This window comes from Callithrix jacchus, chromosome 13 (genome assembly GCF_049354715.1).
Source record: "Callithrix jacchus isolate 240 chromosome 13, calJac240_pri, whole genome shotgun sequence".
Taxonomy (NCBI): Eukaryota; Metazoa; Chordata; class Mammalia; order Primates; family Cebidae; genus Callithrix; species Callithrix jacchus.
The window spans coordinates 75,775,035-75,800,337 of NC_133514.1; the positions used below are offsets into that span (position 1 = coordinate 75,775,035).

At 36.0% G+C, this 25,303-nt stretch overlaps 1 protein-coding gene and 1 long non-coding RNA gene across 2 annotated transcripts in view; one reads left to right on the plus strand and one right to left on the minus strand.

Annotated features, from left to right (window-relative positions):
• The window catches only part of LOC144579042 (uncharacterized), a 120,478-nt gene that overhangs the window by 52,397 nt on the left and 42,778 nt on the right, over positions 1–25,303 (plus strand). The window lies entirely within an intron of this gene.
• Positions 16,152–25,303, minus strand: part of KLHL14 (kelch like family member 14) — a 96,753-nt gene continuing 87,601 nt past the window's right edge. Inside the window, exons 5-8 of the mRNA XM_008979666.5 lie at positions 23,769–23,959; positions 23,529–23,687; positions 20,602–20,759; positions 16,152–18,256 (exon numbers count right to left, since the gene is read on the minus strand). Of these exons, the coding sequence (XP_008977914.1) occupies positions 18,116–18,256; positions 20,602–20,759; positions 23,529–23,687; positions 23,769–23,959 (649 nt within the window). The 3' untranslated portion in view covers positions 16,152–18,115. The remainder of the gene's footprint in view (positions 18,257–20,601; positions 20,760–23,528; positions 23,688–23,768; positions 23,960–25,303) is intronic.

Here is a 25,303-nt window from a genome sequence, read left to right on the forward strand (position 1 = left end):
TGTTTCTATTATCACTTGTCTTAAGACATTCTTCAATTTCCTTCTTAATTTATTTATTGACCCACTGAAGAGCTTCCAGAGCTATTGTTTAGTTTCCATGTATTCATATAATTTCCACAATTTCTCTTGTAATTGATTTTAATTTTTCTTCCACTGTGGTCAGAGAGCATGCTTGATATTATTTCAATTTTTTTTTAGAATGTTTTGAGACTTATTTTGTGTCTATATTTGAGAGTGATACATGTTCTAAAGAAAAGAATGTTTATTCTGCAACAGACAAACAAAAAGAAAACTAATAAAAACTTGCCTTAAGTGTGTCCCTTCACTTTTTAACTTTTGCTGTTTCTATTTATATTTTACTGTAATGTCTATGTCTTAAAAAGTTGTTGTAGTTACTGTTTTTGATTGCTTCATCAGTTAACATTTCTACTTAAGAGTAGTTTACACACCAGAGTTACAGTATTCTGTGTTTTTCAGTGTACTTACTATAATCAGTTAGTTTTTTTTAACCTTTAGATGATTTCTTATTTCTCATTAACATAATTTTTTTCTGATTGAAGTACTTATGTTAGCATTTCTTATAGGACAGAACTGATATTGATGAAATCCCTCAGCTTCTGTTTGTCTGGGAAAATCTTTGTTTCTCCTTCATGTTTGAAGGATATTTTCACTAGATATGCTATTCTAGGGTAAAAGATTTTTTCCTTCACCACTTTAAATATGTCATGCCACTGTTTCCTGGTCTATAAGCTTTCCACTGAAAAGTCTGCTGTCAGATGTATTGGAGCTCCATCATATGCTAGTTCTTTCTTTTTTCTTGCTGCTTTGAGAATACTTTCTCCTTGGCCTTTGGGAGTTTGATTATTAAATGCCTTGAGGTAGCTTTCTTTGGGTTAAATCTTCTTGGTGTTCTATAACCTTCTTGTACTTTGTTATTGATATCTTTCTCTAGGTTTGGGAAGTTCTGTCATTATCCCTTTGAATAATCTTTCTCCCCCATCTCTTTCTCTGCCTCCTCTTTAATGCTAGCAACTCTTACATTTGCTATCTTGTGGCTATTTTCTAGATCTTGTAGGCAAACTTCGTTGTTTTCTATTCTTTTTTCTCCTCTAATTGTATATTTTCAAGTAGCCTGTCTTCAAACTCACTAATTATTTCTTTTGCTTGATAAGTTCTGATATTAAAAGACTCTAATGTGTTTTTCAGTATGTCAGTTGCATTTATCAGCTCCAGAATTTCTGCTTGATTCTTTTTTGTTATTTCAATCTACTTGTTAAGTTTATCTGATAGAATTCCAAATTTATTCTCCATGTTATTTTGAATTTCTTTGAGCTTCCTCAAAACAGCTGCTTTGAATTCTCTGTCTGAAACATCATATATCTGTTTCTCCAGCATGACCACTGGTCATTTATTTATTTCATTTGATGATGTCATGTTTTCCTGAATTGTCTTGATACTTGCAGCATCCGTGTCTGGGCATTGAAGAGTTAGGTGTTTATGGTAGTCTTTGCAGTCTGGGTTTGTTTGTAACCATTCATCTTAAGAAGGCTTTCCAAATATTCAGAAGGACTTGGGTGTTGTGATCTAAGCTGTATCTACTTTAGCGGGTATTTCAAGCCTGGTAATGCTGTGGTTCCTGCAGACTCATAAAGATACCATCTTGATGGTGTTAGACAAGACCTATAAGAATTCTCTGGATTACCAGGCAAAGATTCTTGTTTTCTTCCCTTACTTTCTCTTAAACAGAGTCTCTTTCTATTTTGAGCTACCTGAGCTGGAGATGGAATAATACAAGAATTCCTGTGGCCACCACCCTAGGACTTCCCTGGGTCAGACCTGAAGCTAGCATAGCGCTGGGTCTTGCCCAGGGCCTTCTGTAACTACTCCCTGACTAGCTACTGCCTATGTTTGCTCAAGGACCTGGGACTCTATAATCAGCAGATGGCAAAGCCAGCCAGTCCTGTGTCCTTCTCTTCAGGGCATCAAGTTCCCCTAGGCCCTGGGTGGGTTCAGTGTGCCATCCAGGAGACAGAGACTAGATTCAAAAACTTTAGAAGTCACCTGGTATTCTCTTGTACTGTGGCTGAGCTGACACTCAAACCACAGGACAGTTTTTCCCATTCTTTCTTCTCCTTTCAAAAGGCAAAGGAATCTCACTCCATGGCAACTGCCACCTCAGACCCACAGGGAGTACTGCCCGACTATCAATAATGTTCTCTTAAGGCCCAGAGCTCTTCAGTCGGCTTGTGGTGATTGCTTACTTGCCTGAAACTCACCATTTGGGTGAGTGGGCTTTGCTGTGGCCCAGGGCAAGTCCAGAAATGCCATCCATGAGCCAAGTCCTGAAATTGGGGACCCCAGAGTCTGCTTGGTACTCTACCCTCCTGTGGCCAAGCTAATACCTAAGGTACAAGACAAAGTCCCTTTTATTTTTCTCTCTGTTTTTCTCAAGCAGGAGTCCCACCCTGTAGCCACCACAGCTGGGAATGTGCTGAGTCTCACCTGAGGCCAGCAAGTCTTAGAGTCTCACTCACAATCCTTTATGTAGTACCTAAGAATCATTGCTGGTTATTCAGGGCCCGAGGACTCTTTAGTTAGCGGTGATAAATGCTGCCAGGACTGGTTCCTTCTCTTCAAGGCAGGGGGTTCCCTTCAGGCTCAGAGTGTGTCTAGAAATGTCATCTAGGAACTAGGACCTGGAAAGGTGCTCTCATGACTCTGATTAGTGCCCTATCCTATCTTGGAGCTGGTCTCCAAGATGCAAGACAAAGTCCTCCCTACTTTTCTGTCTTCTCTTCTCAAGTGGAAGAAAGGAGTCTCTTTTGAAGCTTTAAGCTATGCAGCCTGGGGTTAGGGGAAGGGTCATGCCAGCACTCCTTTAACTGTCCTAGCTAATGTCCCAGAAGTCCTAGTAGGTTACGTTTCCACTTGCCCCCCAAGTCCACTGGCTCTGGGCCCATTTCAGACTGATAAACACAAGGACTCACCTAGGTGTTGCAGTCCTTGTGGCCTAGATTGACTTTCACATTTATTTTGGGCCCCATAGCCCTTTAGCCTGCAGTGGTGAGACTTGTAGGAACTCAAGTTCCCACTGAGATTGGCAATTTCCCTCTAGCTAGCACTGGTTTAAATGCTTCCTCTGTAGGCAGGCATCAACTAAGTTTGGTCTGGTTATGCTTTCTGCTATAACAAGGTCAGCAGTGAATTCAATGCCTCACAATTGCTGGTTCTCCCTCTCCCCAGTGCATGGAAATACTCTCCACACCATGCTGCCACTGCCAAGGCATAAGAGAGGGGTGGCATTGGCAATTCAGTAAGGTTTTTAATACATTTTCAGTGCCTCTTTTAGTGATGTGAAGTTAAAACCAGGTACTTTGAGTGCTCACCTGGTTTTTGATTCTTATAAAAGTCCTTTTTTTGTGTGTGTAGATAGTTGTTAAACTGGTGTCCCTGAGGGGTGGGGGATGATCAGTGGAGACTTCTACGCTACCGTCTTGCTCTGCCTTCCTCTGAGCTATATATATTTTTGGGAGGTGGTTAATAGTTACCTTTCCTTTCTTGATTGTTGAATCAAGTCCCTGGGTATCACTGCATGCAAGAATCCTCTCAGTTTTAAGTCCTGAAAAATTTACAAGATGTGCTTTCATTTTAATGCTGGTCATAGGACTTGGCCGATGGTAGGCATGAAGTGCAAGCTGGAGTTTTGAATGATGAGTAATATAGAACTGGGTGTCAATGCTCTTTTTTTTTTTTTGGTTATATCTAAATTGGTCAAACTAAACATTACAGATCTCAGTGGTAATCTTTTAAGAATTGCAGATTTGCCATATTGATTTGCCATTAGTTTCAATTCATCAAATTCGTTTGACTTGTAAAGTTCAATGAAAATGCATTAAGGAGAAACTGTTTGATAGGACAACTAGACTTGCCTCCAGCTTGTAGGAAGCTGAAGAAATTCAGTAAACTTTGTGAAAAGCTGGTTTCAAGACAATTTTTCAGCAAGGAAACCACTTAACAATTTCCAACAATAGGTTTTGTCTTTGTTTTTATTGCAGTTATTCCCATCCTTTATGCTTTTTAGAAAGTGTGTATATTATATTTACTCTGTAAAGGTTGGAGATGAAAAGGGTTATCAAAAACAAACTTCAAGAATCAATACTATGTCTGTTCTCCTATTTACTATGCTAACCCTTGAGGTCCACTCAGGATGGCTACTGAGCCTTATTCACCTTTGTACTTCAAAGCACAATACAGTCTTGCTAATAAAGGACATTAAAATGTCAATAAACTAAAGTAATAACACTAATAGCTAATATTTACTGAATACCTAAAATATTCTAGGCAATGTTCTAGGAGCTTCACATGCATTGACTCAATGTCCTGATTTGCTTGGGACTGAGGGGTTCTCTGAGATGCAATGCTTTTTGTGGTAAAACTGAAAAGACTTCAGGTAAACTCTTGACGGTTGGTTGCTCTACCATAAATCACATGTGTTGACACTGAGCAAAATTAGGGCTATTAAATAATCAAACATTGGGTCTTATTAAAATATTTTCCTTAAATAATAGGGATGCTGAAAACATTCATTAACTTTTCCCAGTACTACTGAGTCCCCAGGTCTTCAATAAATTACTTACAGGCAGCAAATTCTTTAAAAGTAATTTTTAAATAACAAATTTGTGTTGTTTCCTCAAAATAAACAAATGGATTACAGAGCGCTAAATGTACTTTTTTTTACCTTGGAATATAGTTACTATTTGTTGAGGTTTCTGAGGTCTTTACATATATTGTCTCATTTAATTCTGAAAACAAGCTTTTGAAGTAGAAGTTACTATTCTGATTTATAGAGGAGTTAATTGTGACTCAGAGAAGTAAAATACTCCACTTCAAATCACAGATAAGTGTCCAGGCAAAAAACACTGTCGTTGCACCACCTTTGCACTTTGAGGGTGTATAACCTGTCCCCCAAATAACAGATCTGATATGAAGAGGGTAGGTTTAATGTGTACATACCAGAAGTTCTTCAACCAGAATCCCACTTCCAGGCTTCTCCAGATTAAAGGAAGGCACTATTCCTTGGTGTTAGATTCTCCCAAGGATACTCTTGTTTTTTGCTCTGGAAACAGGACTGGCCATGCTCTGTGTTCTGTATCTTAGCAGACAAGAACCTTGGGGTAAGAAGGAGATAAGGATCTCAGCTCCTACCCAATCAGATGGCTCAAATTTCTGAATGTTTGAGAGGATGTGTACTCTCCACTCCTACAAATGCTCTTTGGAGATCTCCCTTTAATTAATTTACAGTCTTTGCTTTCAGAAGTGCTTAAAGGTTATAGTCACCGTTTGCCTACTTCCTAGCAAGTCTGCTGGGGCTATGACTCATACGTAGAAAGTGTGGTGTGGTAGTCGTGCAAATTATGCCACTCAGAAGGCATAATTGACTGACAGTCACAGCTACTTGTTCTGAATCCATCATTGCATTTGTGTCAAAGCCACACTTCCCACAGACTGCTCCTAGCCAAGCCAATGATCAAATGTGTCAGGGATACTAAGACAGGCTTATTTCTACCATGGAGAACTTTTTGGAAGCATAACTTGGCTTAAGGAGTTCCCATTGATCTCTGGTCCAAAACTTAGAGTTTTGGTGTAAATTGAGTAACTTCCTATCCAACCCTTTTTTCCCTTTCTCCTTCACAGGGGTCACAGAAGAATATCATTTTCAACATTCCCTGTTTCCACTGGTGCCCTTCCTTTTTCCCTAGTAGGCATTTCCCCCAATACGTCTATTGCACAGCTACAGTTTTCTCACAAAACCCAAACTAACACATTGGTACTTAATGCCCACTGTCTTCTCTTTTGAGGACTTAGCCAAAATTCTAACTTGAAACAATAGAAACAGTCCCATTTAATATCTTGCTACGTGTGCTGCAGTTTCAAATTTTTAAATATTTAATTTAATGCCAGATTTTAAAAACCAAAACATTTTTGGGTGGTTGAACAGGGGAGTAAACTTGAATCAACAGAACATTTGAGACAAATAATTTTAGTATAGATTCCTGAGATAATTCTCCAGGTTTTTAGTTCAGTTTACTTGTATAAATGGTAATTCAACCATAAAAGAAATGTCACAGTAACAGAAGAGGATTGATTTAAGACTGAGACAAGCCACGTGGCTCCTGGATATTTATCTCTTTCCCTTACTGACTATGGTTTTGAATGCATCCCTCCATCTCTCTGCATTATACTTTCTTGATCTGAAAAATGTGAAATTATTTCATTATACCAAAGAGGAAAGTATTATTACTCCCATTTTGCAGATGATGAAACTAAGGCTGAGAGAGAATTTATTTAACTTGCTCAAGTTAACTTAGCTAGGTTGCAACAGGATAAATTTTGGATAGAAGGGTTGGTGGCTATATATTTATCTATTTCAAACTGCATCCAGTAATCCTTAAGGTGTTACCAATTATTAATTTTATGGATTTATATACTTGGAATTATAAAATAACACTTTGTCAAAATGCATATTTTCCCTGTGCATGGATTTTCTCTTATAAAGGAGCCACCTTATTGGACAATTTTAGTTTTTTTATTGGTTGCTTTACTGAGCCTCATAAAATGTATTTGCTTTGCAGAGCTATAGTGGATTAATCCTGAATAAGTAATTTGGAAATGTTTTTATTCATTTCTATGGAAACCATCTATTTGGATTTTCATATATCAAGATCATAGAGATTTGTCCCAGTCCAATTGCAATCTTAGTCACAGCAGTGTTAGCTTACATATTAAAGGTATAGTTTTGCTCTGATGGCCCTTCAGAAATCTGTAACTGGTGTGGAACACTGACACTAACAGAATGTGTCCTATGAAGTCCTACGAGTTAGAGTTCTGCAGATTAGTGGAATCTTTCTTAATGGAACAAGCCCTTTGGAATTTGTTAACATTATTTGCCTCTCCTATTAACTATTCCCTTCTCACACAATCCATTTGTTGTGCTTTTGCTGGCATTTTAAAGGGTCAAACCTCAATCTGAGAGTAAAATTGATATCTGAGATCATATATAACAGCAACATAGTTCTTGACTTCTGCATTAGTCTATTCTTGCACTGCTATAAAATAATACTCAAGACTAGGTAATTTAGAAAGTAAAGAGGTTTAGTTGGTGCATGGTTCTGCAGGCTGTACAGGAAGCATGGCTGGGGAGGTATCAGGGAGCTTTTATTTGTGGTGCAAGCCAAAGCCAGAGCAGGCTTCTTCACATGGCTGGAACAGGAGGAAGAGAGAATAGGCAGGTGCCACACACTTTCAAAGAACAAGATCTTGTGAGAACTCACTGTCAGGAGAACAGCAGCAAGGGGATGGTACTAAACCATTCATGAGAAACCCATCCCTATGATCCAATCATCTGGCCCCTCCTCCAACATTGGAGATTACAATTTGATGAGAGATTTGAGCAGGGACACAGATCCAAACCCTATCAACTTTTTTACTGTCCAATAAGACTTTTCTTTTTAAATTTTGGGATGAACAATATTTCCTTTATATATTTCTTTTCTGCAGAGCACACCCCTATCTTTTGATTCTCAGAATGTATTACACTGTCTCCAACATGATTTTCTGCCCCAGCAGCTTTAGGACTCTCTGTGCCAGGGTCTCCTTTGCTGAGAGGGCTGTTTGTGGAAAGGTAGGTGCTGGGCTTATGCAGTTCAGACCTCCTGGAGGTTGTACACTGTGTTTAAAGAAAGCGTACTCTATGTAGGGTATGGCCTAGCGATCTAAGACTCATGTTAGAAATTTAAGCTGACTGGGTATAGTGGCTCATGCTGCAATCCCCGAACTTTGGGAGGCTGAGGTGGGTGGATCATGAGGTCAGGAGTTTGAGACCAGCCTGGCCAATATGGTGAAACCTTGTCTTTACTAAAAATACAAAAATTAGCTGGGTGTGGTGGCATGTGCCTGTAGTCCCAGATGTTCAGGAGGCAGAGGCAGGAGAATTGCTTGAACCCTGGAGGCGACGGTTGCAGTGAGCCGAGATGGCGCCGCATTCTAGCCTGGGTGACAGAGCAAGACTCCATCTAAAAAAAAAAAAAAAAAAAAAAGAAAAAAAAGAAATTTAAGCCTAAATTTCCCAGATATAAATATAAATCCTGGGAGAGTTAATAATAAATATTTAAGATTATTTATGTATCCATCCATCTCTCTCTCTCATGTATCTTTCCTTGTTTCTTTCAAGTCAAATAATTATACAAAATTATTTCTTAAAACATTGATTACCTACAACTAATTTATTGTCCATAAAACAACCTCTAATTGGCCAAAATATTACCTTAAATATCTATCAATTCAGTGTCATGAGGTAGTTAAAAAATTAATCCAGAGGTCCTAAGCTTTTAATGTGGGAAAAATTAGGCCATTTGGATGAACTGTGTTTATTCTTCCTTCATGCTATGCTGATAGTATTATAATTATATAAGCTTTCATTTGGCCTATCTTTATATTTAAATGCTGTCTTTTATAAGCAGTATTTATTTTTAAAACCAATCTGACAAACTTATTCTTTTACTTAGACTATTTAGTTCATTTTTCTTTAATGAAATTACTGATACAATTGGTTTTACATCTCTCATCTTACTATTTGCTTTCTATTTTGGTTGTTTTATATTAATATTCTATTTTCTCTACTTTCTTGATTTTTTTGAATTAATCAAATATTTACATCATTTCTTTTTTGGCCTGTTCATTTATTAATTTTATACTTTATTATTCTTTTAATGTTTGACCTAGAGATCAAAACATGCATCATTGACTTATTACAAATGATTACTCTGAACTCTTTCTTAATATTACTGGAAATTTAGAACCTTTAAACTTTTTCTACCTTTCCCTCCTACCTTTTCAATAATTCATGTTATACATTGTAGGTGCCTATATACTTAAAAATTCACAAGAATTCACAGTTTTTACACAATTGATATTTATTTATAGTTATTCATATATTTATTCTTTCCTGTCTTCTTAATTTTCTCGTTTTTTTTTTTCCATGTTTCCATCTGTGGTTATTTTCCTTTGCCTGAAAATCTTCCTTTGGTATTTCTTTTATGCAGATCTACTGACAATGAACTCCCTTAGTTTTTGTTTGCTTCAAATTGTCAATTGTCTTTTTTTTTTTAGTGATGAGAGCATATTTTTACCAGATATTGAATCCTGGGATGGCTTTTGTTTTCTTGCATCCTTAAAAACTGTTATCCTGATGTCTCTGGCTTCCATCATTTCTGTTCAGATCTAAGTTGAAAGTCACATTGTTGCTCCTTTGAAAATAATGTGGTATTTTTCTCTAGCTTTTTAAAAATTTTACTTTAAGTTCTCAGGTATGTGTGAAGATCTTGCAGGATTGTTACCTAGGTATACACATGCCATGGTGGTTTGCTGCCTTCTCTAGCTATTTTTAAGAATCTCTGTTTTTTAGGAATTTTCCTGTACTTTCATACACTGCAGAAATGTACTGTGTGGTTTTCTTTGTCTTTATCCTGCTTGGGGTTTGTTGAACTTTTTAAATCTGTGGGTCAATATCCTTTAATGGTTTTGGAAAATTCTTGGCCAACATCACTGAGACTACCAGTTTTCTATCATCTCTCTTGTTGCTTTCTTGGACAATAATGATACATATGTTAGACATTTTGAGCATGTCCTTGAAGTCTCTTCCACTTCAATCTATATATCTTTTTTATTCTTTGTTTTCTCTGTGGTTCCTTTGTATAATTCCTATTAATCTCTCTTCCAGTTTACTGATCCTGTGTCTAATTTGCCATTAATACCATCCATTGAGTTCTTATTTTAAGATACTGCATTTTTTGGTTCTAGAGTAACTATTTGATTCTTTTTTTAAAAAAAGAGTCTAATTCTGTGGTGAGAGTCATTTTTGCATTTATATTTTCTACTTTTTTTTTAAAGAGGGAAATTTATTTATTTTTGTATTTAACATATTGATCTTAGTTATTTGCTGACTCAAAAATCTGGATCATCAGTGGTTCTATTACTCTTCTTTGTTTTATTCTGTGTATTATAAGTCATATGATATATTTTTTCATGTGTAATATTTTTTGGCTGAATGCAATGCTTTTGTATATGAAAGAACTGTAGGCTCCATATGGTTTTATCTTCCATCAGAGAAGGAGTTCCCTTTTCCGTTATGCAGATAAAGTGAGGAAGTGATTGTCTTAATTCATTCAAGGATTCAGCTTGGTTGGAATTCATTTCAGTAATTTTCAATCTATCCTTGGTTTGTCCCTCTTCCTAGGGTAGGCCCTCCCAGGTGTTTGACTGAGAGTCTGGTGTTTCCTCAGCCCTGCTGTTTGCAGGAGATTCAAATTTTCCCTTCAGAATAGTTTAGCCTAACTTTTATTTATTTAGAGACAAGGTCTCACTCTGTTGCCCAGACTAGAGTGCAGTGGTATCGTCTCAGCGCACTGCAGCCTCTACTTTCCAGGCCCAAGCAATCCTCATGCCTTACTCCTCAGAGGAGCTGGGACTACAGGCATGCACCACCATGCCCATGTAAGTTTTGTATGTTTCGTAGAGATGGGGTCTTGCCATGTTGCCCAGGCTGGTCTCGAACTCCTGGCCTCAAGCCATCTGCCTGCCTCTGTCAGTGTAACTTTTTATCCTCACAAATCATACCATTTAAATATTTGCAAATGTCTTTGGGGTGAACAGTCAGCATTTGCAATAGTCTTCTTCACCTTGAGAGTCTTTAATTCCTAAGCATTATGAAATTGTGGTTTTCTATCAACTCTCCCAAGGCTATTTTCTGCCTTTGGGAAGTTTTGGCCTAGCATTTTAACTTCCTGTGATACCAGAACTCCAAAATTCACTTTAAGGAAAACTGGCTGTGTGTTTAAGGCTTCTCAAGTTTTCATTTTTGTCACTCCAGTTTTGTGTGTCAGCTCACACTTTTGCTGGTTTCTTTCCCATAGTATAGCCTCTGTCTGAGCCAAGGTCGATCAACCTCTGGTGAGAACTGGAAAATATCCCTAGAGAAAAAAATTAGTAGCCATCTTAGAACTCTGTTCCCCTCTGGAATTTTAATTAATCTAGTCCTAATTGCTTTCATAGATCTCCAATGCCTTTAATAATATTAAACAAAATAACATTCACCTTTTCTAGTTGTCTTGTCACAGTGGAAGTCTTGGCCTGCTCTGAACTACTTTATTCTATTTGGACATAAAAGTTCTCGCCCTCACACTTCATTATCCAAACCATCATCCGGTACAGTAATCTAGAAATTAGTATAATACTATTTTTGATCTAACACTTTTCCATGTGAAAATAGCTTAGTTATTATTTACTGTATTTTCAAGCACTACTTTACAAACATTAATTGAAAAAATGTCACTTATTTTCTACCTGATCTTCATGTCTGACTTTGTATATGGCCTTTGCCTCAGTCTTCCTTGAGTCACCTAGTTGGAGGTAAACTTCTTTTTGGAACTCCCACAATACCTTATTTGTATGATTTAATTGTACATATACCATGCATTATAGTTACTTGTGTATATCAGGAGCTTTTTACACACTGGAAGGAATCAATAAATAAAAGACTGTCTGCCGTGCTTGGGATACTTTTTGTGGATACCAAGAGAGTTGTTACATACTAGTCCTCATTGTTTGTAAAGGGACCTCCTAGGAAGCAATATTTGTGAATGTCTCCTGAGCTGAAGGCAAGAATCACACCAGTACTATCCCTTTGCTTTTTGGAGCAAAGATTTTCATAATAGCAGGGTTAAAATTCTAGCCATTAAATAAGAGAAACATGGTTAATATGACAAAGGCAACTTGGGTTCACATACTTACAGACCCTTGTATCAGAGGCTGTTGTAGGGCTTATTATATTGTTAGCAGTTAGGATCAAGAAAATTCATGTACAACTTACATTTAAAAATTATGCACATAAAACTTCTGAGTCAGAGTCAGAAATGACTGCTACTCAAGGAATTCTTATACCTCTAAAATCAACCACCATTTGAGCAACTGAGCACTGCTGTGAGCAAAACACTGTGGGGAACCACAACATTTAGACGTTGCCTCTTCCACACCAAGGGCCTTAGTTAAAACAAGGCATAAATATTAAACATAAAACACCATCAGTACTGTAAAATATGTGACAGAAGCTATGTGAATAAAGCAGCTAGTAAATAGCCTAAGGACATAGAGGAGATGATGTCCATTCTAGGGGTGGTCTAGCTGGAGACCTAGGTTATATCTTCTCATGGGACCTTGTATAGCCTCATGTAGCTTACGTTGCCTCAAGGGACTTTAGCTTTAAAGTTCTTTTTCTTTTCTTTATTCTTTCTTTCCTGTGAGTTGGATTAACATAACCAATTGTGTTGGAAGAGAATTGAATAAATTTAATATGACATTCCATACCAGCTGGCTTTAATAGTCTCAATTGCTTTTAATAAAAATTTCTAAGACAAGTAAAGAACTTCCTGCCCAACTGTATGAATGCCATCTGGCCTGATGTGGAAGCTTGGTGGTCTAAGTCCATTCATAAAAAAAGTACAATTTACCACAATTTACTGGAGGAGCTGCAGTATTTCTCATCAGAAATGTTAAATGAAAAAAGGGATCAGAGATAAACCAAATAAGCAATGTCTCTGGAGAACCAAAACTTATAGATTTCAAAGTGTTATGGTGAAATAATATTAGTAGTTGGGTAGAACATGAAACATGAAGTGAAATTGGTGGGAGGGAATCAGAAAAAAACAGACATAAGAATTCTGTTTGAAGACTATTTGTGACACCAGGACATAAATCAAAATTTGCCAGAGTTTAAGTGTTCATTTAGCATATTAGTCAGGGATCATGCCTGTAATCCCAGCACTTTGGAAGGCTATGGCAGGAGGATCATTTCAGCCCAGGAGTTAAATACCAGCCGGAGCAAGATGGTGAGACTCCATCTCTACGCAAAATTAAAAAAAAAGTTGGTCGGGTTTGGCTGCTCACGTCTGTAGTCCCAGCTACTCAGAGGACTGAGATAAAAGGATCCCTTGTTTGACCCCAGGAGTTCAAGGTAGCAGTGAGCAAAGACTGCACCAGTGCACTCCAGCCTGGACAACAAAGCAAGGGATTATACCTTAAAACAAGAAAATAATTACTATGAAGACCACCTTATCACATGAAACCATGGAACCATGTCATTGTACAGTTAAATTGCACAGAATTCAAATTACACAGAATGCAAAAAGTGCAAACAAAAAAGCTAGGAAGAGTTCAGACCCCAAAACGTAAAAGTAGTATTAGATGGTGAACTAAAGATAAAGATAATTTTCTTTCCCTCTGTACTTCCTAAATTTTTGTAATTTTGTTATATTAATAATTTTTAAAATAGTACTTTTGTTAAAAAATAATCATGGCTTTATGGTGGACTTAAAGACATAATACATATTATTTCTACTCTCAAGGAACTCTAAAACCAGTAAGAAAGTAAGGCACATAATATTTAATAAATAGTGTGAAATGAAGTAAAAAAGCCATTAGAAATCAGATAACAAGTATTCATGTAAGACTATTGTGATCATGAAGGCTTACTGAAGGCAGGAGAGTTTGAACTGGACATTGAAGGATAAGATTTTAATAGATACTGTTGAGTATGAAATGACATTCTTCATGGAGAAAATGTACAAACAGAGGGAAAGATGGAAAAAAATACACAGCTATATTTTTGGAACAGCAAAGAGATTCACATTGCTCAATGAACAAAGTATTTTTTAAAAAAGGTGACTTGAAAGTGAGAAAGAGACCAGATTTTGGATTTCTTGCATGTCAGACTAAAAGCTGGACTTGGTCATTGCATCATAAGAGCTAATATGTATATACTACAAGGTGCAAAGTGTTTTCATATACTTTAGGTACAGTCTTCACAATAATGTTTTGAAGAAGAGATTATCATTCCATATACACATAACAAAAATTAAAGTTGGAGAAGCTAAATGACTCTCCAAAATCAAAGAGCAAGTTTCTTCTCCTTCTCTCCTTACTGTGCTTCCTAGTTATTCGTTCACACCAACAGTGTATTGTTGCATTTGTCATAATGCATTATAGTTGTTTACTTTTTTGTCTAACACATCCTATTTATATGTGAAAAAGGCGGCCACCAGGATATTCACATGACTTAAAATACTTGATTTAATAATTTTTTTTGTAGGCAGCCAAGTGTGATGGCTAGAAAATGGCCTTAGAATAAAGCCTTGGTACTAATTCTAGTTCCACTATCAGCTGTTTAACATTGTCAAATAGTTTACCTTTTCTGAGCTTAAGTGTCCTTATCTTCAGTAATACTAACAGAGTTGTTCAGAGTAGCAAATGGGAACAATGTAAAAAATGTTCAGCCTAGGACCTGATTCATAATAAACATTAAGTTAATAGACATTTTATGTTGCTGTAGAAGATATTATTAATAAAATAACTTTTAATTATTAGTGAAATCCCTTTCTTTTTCTTTTTCCTAATTTAGTTTAATCAGTTCTTAATGTCCCAGATTTCATGATGGCAGATATCATCCTTATGTTTCTAGATATGGCACTCCCTTAAGCATTTCTTATAGGTCCAGTCTAGTGGTGATGAATTCCCTCAGTTTTTGCTTGTCTGGGAAAGATTATTTCTTCCTTTTTTTTAAAGAATAACTTTGCTAGGTATAGGACTCTTGGTTAGCAGTTTCTTCTTGCAGCACTTTGAATATATCATCCCTTTTCTGGTCTGTAAGATTTCTGCTGAGAAATCCACTATTAGTCTGATGGGAGTTCTCTTATACATGATAGGATGCTTTTTTCTTGCTGTTTTTAGAATTCTTTCTCTTTGACTTTTGACAGTTTGACTATAATCTGTTTTGGAGAAGACCTTTTTGGGATTTGGGGTATCTGGGGATTTTTGAGCTTCTTGTATCTTGATGTGTAAATCTTTTGCTCAGGAAGTCTTTAAAATACATTTTAAAGAAACCTGTTATTTCTTGGCCAGGCATGGTGGCTCATGCCTGTAATTTCAGCACTTTTGGAGGCCAAGGCAGATAGATCTGTTGAGGCCAGGAGTTTGAGATCTAATAAATTTAAAAAATCTGGTCCTTATATACGTTCTTACAGTTTTAGCCAGTTTTAAGGTATATTCTTAGAGAAAAAAAATCTTTTTTTGCTCCCTTAATGTATTTCCACTTCTTACCCCAAATTCCTTCAAGTGTTAACTAAATATAAAACATGAAATGTACAGTCTAGTGAGGGACATCAAGTAGGTGGTGTCTTGAGATTAGGAAAAAGATAAGCACACCTTCTTAACATCTCATGATATCTAGTTAGCACGGGAGCCTTGGGTATTTCAGGGGATTCGGGGAAGCCCGTCAGCAACCAGCCATTGGCTCAGGAGAAGGTGCTTCTTCCAGTGTGCTACACTAGTATGTGGAGAAGATCCAATGGAAGGAGAAAGAAACTCCATCACTGTTGCTTGTGGAATACTAGGGAGGACCAAAAGATTCTTTAATTCTGAGTTTAATCATCACTAATGATAGATTTGGCTGGGAAACATTCAAGTAAACTCCTCCCAGTTTACAGGCTTACAAACCTAGCTCCTGATCTTACACAGCTCTTTGCCTGGAAGGCTGCCCAACTGCTACCCTCAACTACAAGCCTTATTTCCCCTGTCTCCCGTAGCCCCTCTAATTGCGCTGTACAACTGTTTCATCAGATTTTTAAAAGAGAATAAAATTAAATACTGTGTGTTTGATAATTGATTTAATAAAATGTGTGATTCACTTATTCTTTAAAAAGGGTGCAGGTATTTTTAACACATATGGTGCTTCTAATAATGTGTATAAATATTTAGTTATTCAATCTCAGATAAGCTATGTCTTATTATAGCACTCTTGTAGTAAAACATCAGATTCAACTCATATGATTTTTAACTCAGAACTCTTTCCAGAAGCATTCCATAATTTTTAGCACTGTCCATACTGTATACATTTACATATTGTGAGGAAGCCAAATACACTTGTAAATCATAGCTTCAGGATGAAAATATTTAGGCATTTACATATCACAAAACTTCTAACAGTTTAATGTAGAGATTTATACATACGCTTTGTAAGTAGGATATGAGAGACAGTTGAATTAGTACATAAAGTTTTTATTTAAAGTTTTCCCCTTCCAAGCAAGCTTCATTTACACATTCTAATACTGTACAAAATTTACATTCTCTGTGACTTATTTATTCACTTTTCACTTTCTAGTAGCTTATGTCTTTCTGAAATACAGAAAGCTTCACTTATAGTTCTCATAAATGCTTTTATTTATTTTGGTGAGAAATAAAAAATAAAATGCAGAACAAGTCTAAGGAAAGCAAATGTTCTTGCATAAACTGTGACTTTTGGAAGAAACAGTGACAGATGACAACAAAAGGTTCTGAAGCAGACCTCATTCTATTCATGATGTCAGCTGGGATTTTCCAGAGTACTGTAACTTTTCTTTCTATATACTCATATGTCTTCAAGGAAAAAGAAATGAAAGTTGATTGCACTGGATATACATATATTTATATATATATTTTTTACAACAGATCCTTTGGATCTGAACATACAAATAAATACAAAAACAATGAAGATTGCACTTTACTGTAGAAACGGCATTGGGTTCCAGTATACCCATTTATCTTGACGTGCTCCACCATGAAAGCTTCACCAAGGCATTTTTTGTCTGTGGGCTTCCCCTAATTATTGTTTTGAATGACACATTTGTTGAAGGATTCAGCATCTCTGGATGGTTAAAAACTGTGTTAGGCTTTTATTTACTCCTAAAGTTATTGCTCAAGCTCTGAAAGGCTTGAAAATCGAATTTGCATTCCTATCAATTCTGTCCTTTTGGTTGGCCACACTGAGACTATCTCATGCTATCCTGACCTTCTGCTCCTGAATTCCTCATGCTCCTAAAGACAGCTAGCAATTGCTTGCTTAACTGAGTTCAGGCATCTCTGGTGATAACAAACAAAATATGATGAATTGGGGGAATAACGATGGTAAGTCAAGTGTCTAGAGCCACCCGAAGGTGAGGAAGAGGAGAAGTATCTTGTCAGGTGCTATAATTGCCTCCTTGGCTCTTGTAAGTTCTGTGTTTTAGAAACAGAAAGACAACTGGCATTGTACTTAACAGAAATTATTCTTTCTTTTCATCCCTGAATTCCTGAAAACAATCTCCCATTTGTTATTATGGATCAAGTTTGGGTCCGACATATCATCTTACAGAATCTCTAAAATAGTCTCTGACTGAATTTGTCAATCCTGTCTTTTGAAGCAAATAACATGTGTTTTGACTACTTATATACCACAAAACATGAACAAGCACAAACCTCCATGAACTCAATAGTGATATAGTGTATTTTGTTTTAATCTTTCAGATAAAACTGAGGAACAGAAATGATGACTCTGTCTAGCCTAGAACTTATAAGGTAGAAAGCATTTATTACAAGAGCCAACATCTTTCTCTTTCCTGATTCCATGAGGAGCTATACAGGCAGAAGGTGTATGAAATGAAGTTGTATAGAAACGAAAATGCCCCTCTTTAATATTACATCATTTTCAATAACAGTATGTTGCCAATGGAGTCTGTGAAGTAGCCAAAGGTTAGGAATACAGAATCAAGTGGCAATTTCTGTAATGCAGTGTATTTTGGTGGCTCAAATTTAGAATCATTATTGAATACAATATATCCGAAATGTCAACATAGATCACATGCAGGTAGACTACAATGCACAATACTGATCTCAAGTCTCTCTGGGGCCAGTCTTCTGTATTTTATCTTTCTCCTTTTGCAAGTTAAGATTCACATGAAGAGTTTTTGTAGAGCTGGGATAAGTTAAAACCAGTCTGAAATGGAAGAGTCTGTCACCACAGGAAGTTTTGTGCGATCTGAGTTATAGACAGAGTATCTGTTCAAGAACTGTGTTCAAGGTCTCTTTTTTTTTTGTAGTTACTTATAAATCATCAGAAACCAAGGGTGGGTTTTGGCAGTTGTACCATTAGAATGCATAGTACCTGCCCTTGCTTCCTAGAATGTGATACTGTTCATTCCAGAGTTTCCTGGTATTATTTGTTGTATGGTACACAAGAGGGCAGAATAACTGTCACACAGGCAGGGCCTGCCAATGGTTCTGCCACGTCTCCTTCGAGTTCTGTCCAGGTTCCTTTCTCTGGACAATAGCATATTGTAGATGACTTGTAGGCCCCCTGTAATGACAGAGGAGAGAGCATTTAGAGAAAGATGTCACAGAAGTGAAATGGCAGTGTTATTGATTACATTTATTAATATATTGAAAAGAAAATATCTGTTCTCCATTCTTGCTAAATAATTCCAAATGAAAGCAATGGATTTTAAGCTGTTCTAATCCAAGGGGAAAGCTGAGATTGACAAAATTTCAAAAAAAAATTTTTGTGTGACCTATAATAAAAGTCAAATAAGTATCTAGAACATCCTAGATGCTCAATAAATCCTAAATTGGCTGAGCCCAGTGGCTCACACCTGTAATTGCAGAGCTTTGGGAGCCACAGTGAGTGGATTACTTGAGCCCAGAAGTTTGAGACCAGTCTGGGCAATATAGCAAGGCCTCATCTCTACACACACAAAGATAAAAACTAACTAGGCATGACAGTGCACATCTGTAGTCCCAGCTGCTTGGGAGGCTAGAACAGGAGGATCATGGTTACAATGAGCTCTGATCATGCCATAGTACTCCAGCCTAGGCAACAGAATAAGATCCTGGCTTAAATAATAATAATGATTTTAAACATATATATATATATATACTAAAAATAGAAGTTATCCAGCTTAAGTTTAAAAAAGAACAAATTTACCTTAAACATTCAAATAATTAGTAAAGTTGTATTTCTGATTGTCTCACTTCTCCATTTTTATTTTGCTACTGTGAAGATTCAGAGCTAGGATTGAAAACCAGTTTAAAGTAAACTGGAAATGAAAGCTTGTCAACTTTTTCACACATTGACTTATTTATTTTCAACAGGCCACATTAAAATGTCCTTAATCTTGTTTTCTTTGTCAACTTTAGGGGTTAGTGCTTGTGTAACGTTTCCCTTCCCAAACCAAGGTATTTGTGTTTATCATAGGAAACAAACAAGAAAGACAACCAACCTAATAATTATTTTTCTGAAAATACTCATAATGTCTGCTTCCAAACATATGTATTTTTGCAGCTATTAATTCATACCAGCAAACATGCGCATATACGAATATCTAGTTATATATGTCAATACATATTTGCCTATATGCAACTAATAACTTTTTAAAGTTCCCCAAACCTTATGTCACAATCTTGTTTGAGGCAAAGGAAATAAACCTAAATAATATTATTAAAACTGCCAAATTAATCTTATAAAACTATTACAGGTAATTAGAAAAATATGCAAATGTCCATCATTTTAAAAGTGAATATGTAATATGTTAGACCTGATGTGTCTCCTGATATGCTGTAATTTCAACTACAAAGCCATTTTCTCAGGTGTTCTTGCTAAAAAAGAAAAAAAAAGTTAACAAAAGAAATAAGAAAAAAGAAAAAAGCTGAATTTAATTATGCCCTTATCTCTAACTTCCAGTCTCTAGCAAATATGCAGACGGAGGACTGTTTCAAATGACTCCACAAGGAAGTCATTAGCCACTTTCAGACTGTAGAGTATTCTGTATAACGGACCCTCTTTTGTTAAAAAGTCAATGGCATGAAACAAAAAGAGGCAGGGTAATATTCTAGATTGCAAGAGATATATGAGACATAATGATGAAATATAAGAAAAATTTGTTGGATCCTAATTTGGATATGTCAATTTGGAAAATATATCTTTTTTTAAGTCAGTTGCAAAATTCGAATATAAAATGGATATAAAGGAATTATTGTTAATTTTTTGGAGTGTGAGTGTATTTATGTAAGTTAATGATATTTTTAAAGATAAATACTGAAGCATTAGGATGAAATAATGTGATGTCTGGGATCTGCTTCATATTGCCTCAGCCAAAAATTTTAAAAGGGGGGATAGATGAAGTGTGGCAAAATGTTGATGAATGTTGAAGGTGAATGATGGGTTAATGAGGGCCCATTGTAATCTCAATTTTTGTCTATATTTAGAAATTTTCACGATAAAGAAGGAAAATAAGGGGAAAAGCAATGGCAAATTACACATCCTAAATAGATTTCGTGAATATTGGAGAATGAATTTCCATTTCTCATGCCTTACTGGTCAGAAACCTTTCAGACTGTCTTACTGAACTGCAGAACATTTGTAAAATCACCTCAGTTTGACTTTAGTTGGGAAACCAAAATCACAAGATCATAATAGAGATAGGAGAGAAAGAGACCTACCACATCGTGTGATGCTGTTGGTCAGATAGCAAGCCAGTTTGACAACAGCCAAGCTGATCCTATTTTACTACCTAAAGCAACTGACTGCTTGCATGTAAGTATGATACTCTTAAAAGGTACATGTGTGGGGGATAACACATTTGGAAAGAGACAGAAAAAGTAAGCACGAACAAAATGAAGGAGGATGCAATATATGTGGACACATACCATACTCCAGCTGTAGCCTCCCACAAGGTAAATGCTGTCATCAAGCACTGCACAGCCAGGTCCACTTCGACCCTCCAAAATGGGAGTTTGGAGTATATTCCACTGGTCGCCTTTTGGGTCATAGCATTCCACAAGCATTACATCAAGGTGGGAGAAACCTAAGCAACAGAACAAAATGGAACAACAACATAATAAATGCTCAGGGTCCCAATTTAAGGCTAGGGATTCTTTTAAAAACAGGTCTCAAGCCAGAATAGATAATTTTGTTTTTTGAAGACACAAATGCATAAATTCACTGAAACTGAGAGAAACATCAGAAAGACCTAAAAAAACCCCAAAGAAACTCTAGTTGTTTTAGATTACTTCAAAGCAAGAATGCCTGAGCAGATTTCATTAGTAAAGGTTGATTATATGTGGGTTGTTCTTATTAAAATGGTTTATTAAAACCTTATTTAAAAGGGTTTAAAATAATAATAGTTTAAGCAAGCATTTTACAGGGCACTTACAATATGCTAGTTTTCTTTTCTAAGGGCTTTATTTAAATGAACTCATTTAATCCCTTCCATCACGCTATGAGATAGTCCCTGTCATTACTTTCATTTTATAGATAAGAGAGCTGAGGGACAGAGAAAGCCAATTACTTGAGTAAGTCACAAGCCAGTAAGTAGATAGTTTGAGATTTGAATCCAGGAGAGGTTTCAGAACTCAGACTCTTGCAGACTAAATTGTATTGCTTTTCTCAAATGAATGTTTAACTCTAGAATGTTTTGATAGATTAAAAATATGTTGTTCAGTGTCTTTTACCTTTTTCACAGTTTGACTGTGTTTACAAACAACTCTGATGATGTAAATGTTTTGCCATGTTTAGAATAGGAGACTTAGTATCTGTCACTGAAAAGTTTCTCCTAACGCTTCTGATAGGATTCTCACTGTCTGGGCCAGAACCTAGGTCACTGAGAACATTCCTGGATTCTACTGGAGCCCTGACTTAAATTTAGAAGGTGATAAACACCTAATGGGAGCTTCATGCTCACCAAGCAGATCAAATGCTTAATGATTTTTTTCCTGTAGTTAAATGCAGGCTGTGGATATTTGATGGCGGACAATCACAGTGTATAAAAGTAACTAGCATACTGGATTCTTAAAAAATAATTGAGAAGATGAATAAAAAAGTAGAGAAATTTTTGTTCTTGAAGAGGTAGACACTTCCTACATAAAATAAATCACATAGATGATGGAACAACAGAAGAATGTACTCATTGCCACTCCAGAGTATATTCCTTTCCTTTACATTAAGATTATGGATGATAATTTTTGAAGCGTATACACTTAGAATGGGCACTTGGGCAAATTCCAGGTTCTAACTTTAGAGGCATCATTTGAAGATTTAGATGCCTTCTCTGTGCCAATGTTATACAAGTTGACTGTAATCCTCACAGAAGCCATCAAGGCAAGGATACTTATCCCTCCTTTACAGATATGAAGTTAAATGTCTTGAGTAAGACCACACAACTAGGAAGTGCATAACTAGAATTCAAACCTAGGCTTGGATGCAACGTCTTTATCCTTTCCTCACCATGACACCTCCTGGAGCTAACCCAATTTTGATATGCGGGCACTATTCTCATTTAGATTGTCATTACCTGAGTCTTTCCCTCCAAACCTAACCTTAAATGTTAGAAGATCCTAAAACATTTAGACAATATCTTGTGCAAAAGAAATGAAAAGAAACCACATTTTAACATAAAAGGATACAAAGTTAATATAAAACATGTCGATGTAAAGGAATGGTGTGCAACTTGAAATGAAAGAGCACCATTGAAAGAGATGATAATAAAAAGGGAAGAGTCACAGTAGAAAGAAAATCCTTTCCCACCGGGGAGATCACTAGTAGACATGCACTAGGCTATTGGCATTTCTGAACATGAACTTGACTGAATGAACATGAACTTGGAAGTATCTACATAAAAATTACATCTGTTCAGGCTTTATTTCACTTACAGGTAAATATGTATTAGGAAAATAGAAAAAAGATCTCAGTCTAAACCATTTAAAAAGATGTATATGCTATTAAAAAATAATTGCGCACATGTCCATTGTCTACCAGACTTAGATAGCCTGTTTCCCAGTTAGCTCAGTTTCAGGGATCATAGACTAGCAGAGCTGGAGGAGATTTTAGAGATCAGCTAGAGCAGTTTCTTCATCTTCAAATGAGGAAATTGAGGCCCAAAACAGTTCAATCATGTTCTAGATATCATAGGTCTCTCTGCTTTTCTGTCAAATTCAGTCTTATGTGAATCCACATAATGTTATATACGTGGATATACATCACACTATAAAAAGTTGCAGTCATATACATACATGGGGACAGAAAGGTGCCAAACATGTCTCTAAAAATGTTATGCTTTAAGATTTTTATTGAATGAAGCAACAGAATTTGATAGTCATAAATGGTTTGCTATTCAATTCTTTAGAAATTCTAAATATAGACACAAAATTCTGGTAAATATTTCCTTTAAAAATCACATACTAGCTTTCTGCACTTATGACTAAAGTTCTTTATGATTACTGCAAAAAACAGTTTTCTGGAAAAAATTCATTACTACAACTTTAGTGATAAGAAATAATTTATTTCAGTGAATTCATTGTTACAACAAATTATTTGTGCTCTTCAGTTATTAATGCTCCTGTTTCTTATTTTCTGTAGACATCATTATTCATTTCTTTAATGTGTCTGGTAACTTAAAAATAATTCTATCTGCAGAAAAGCCAAAATAAATGCTTGCTCAAGGGTACTGCTAATTTACACAGAGTAGATTGTATTAGGTCAACATGTTTTTTAGTTGGTTAACTATGATTATCTAAGGAGAAATCGTCTTAGCAAGAAACGTGAGATGTAAATGTTGTGACTTAAAAAAAAAAAAGACCTTTCAAATGATTTCCTCCAATTGCATACAAGCGATCATTCATTACAGCCAAAGTGTGAATTGCGCGTTTTGTGTTCATATCTTGTTTTCGAGCCCAGACATCCATTACTGGGTCATAGCAATATAGCCATGGGACATATTCTCCATTGTGTACACCCCCTGTGAAATAAACAAAGACATACAAGTTAAGAGAGTGCTTTGAAACTGAACCTTGTAACAGAAAGTGGAGGAATTACTTGCCTGAAATGTATATTTTCCCATTGTGCACTGCTCCTGCGTGAGCTGCCAGAGGCTGTGGCAAAGAGGACACATAGCGCCATTCATTTGTTTCTAGGTTATAGCACTCCACGCTGGACAAGTAGCCAGTTTCATTCCTTCCACCAATAACGTATAAATGTTTGTCCAACCGACATGCATAGAAACTGGCTCTTCTACAATGAAAACAACCCACAGTAAATCACAAAAGGAGCTGTGAAATGTTACCTTTTGAAATAAAATAAGCACCACTCAGTTAGTCAGGGAAAGGAGGTGTGTTCTGCTTCAGAAAGGGTTGCAAATCTTTAAAAATTACACATATATCTTGTAAGTCTTAGACCTTCTACCATATAATCATATGTATTGCCCTTTCTGCTTAATATTCTTGATATTAAAGTAACAGTAGAGGAGAAATTCACCAACTCTTTGTTTTAGTTCTTTTTATCTTGCTTTTTATACACTGTTGAGTGTTCATTAATATTTGGGATATTTGGTACCTTGTAAGACAAAGTGAAAAATGAGGTAGATAATGTAACAATAATAAATTATCTTGACATTCACTTTCTTTATAGTCCTTCAAGGGTCATCGTTCCCAATTTAAAGAGAACTACATCATCAAAATTTTTCTTCAATTATCACTTTTTTTACCCTTAGTACTACTACTGCAAATAGAATAACTCTTGTGAACTTCATATAATGTTCAAAGTTTGCACTTATATAACCAGTTACAGGAATGTCATCCAAGTAGCTTTTAGTGTTGATTCTTAAAAGGCTATAAGATACTTTTAATCCCTTTTTAAGAAAGGTTATTGACTATATTATCCCATTATGCCATCAAAGCAAAAGATACAAGCTGTGTTGATAGGATTGGAGACAGAGAAACAAATCCTAAAACATGCCTTAATTTAGGAGTGAGATTTGAAGATACTGAGGACTGAATTAGAGTTTTAGTAAAAGAAATAGAAAGGAGTGATGCAAAAGATATTTTAAAAGAAGAAGATGTGAAACTTGATAAGTAATAAAATATGAGAGCTGAGGGAGACTAACATTCAAATAGCAATCAAAAGTTGGGAGTTAGGATGACTAGTTTGAAACTTTAAGCAAGACTTTGACTCTTTGCTTCTTTTTTTCATCGATGCTACTGGAATAATATACTTCACAAGGAAAACATGTGGTCCAATATTGAATAAGTGTAATTGTTAAGTACCATGCCCCTCAGAAAACATAGTTTATAATTTAATGAATTTATGATCTCTATTAAAATAGACGGCAAGATTCTTGCACAATGTCGATTGCAAGACAAGGAGTACTACAAGTTTTTATCCAGTAAACATATATTGCTTGGAGATTTTCCAGGTTGTGTTTATGAAGTGCCAAAACATTTAGGAGGTAGTATATAGTATGGTGATTAACGATTTGGTTTCTTGAGTAAGACTGCCAGGCTATATGACGTTCTAGGTATGTGGCATTTGACATGTCAGTCAACCCCTCTCAGTCTCAGATTGCTCATCTGGAACATG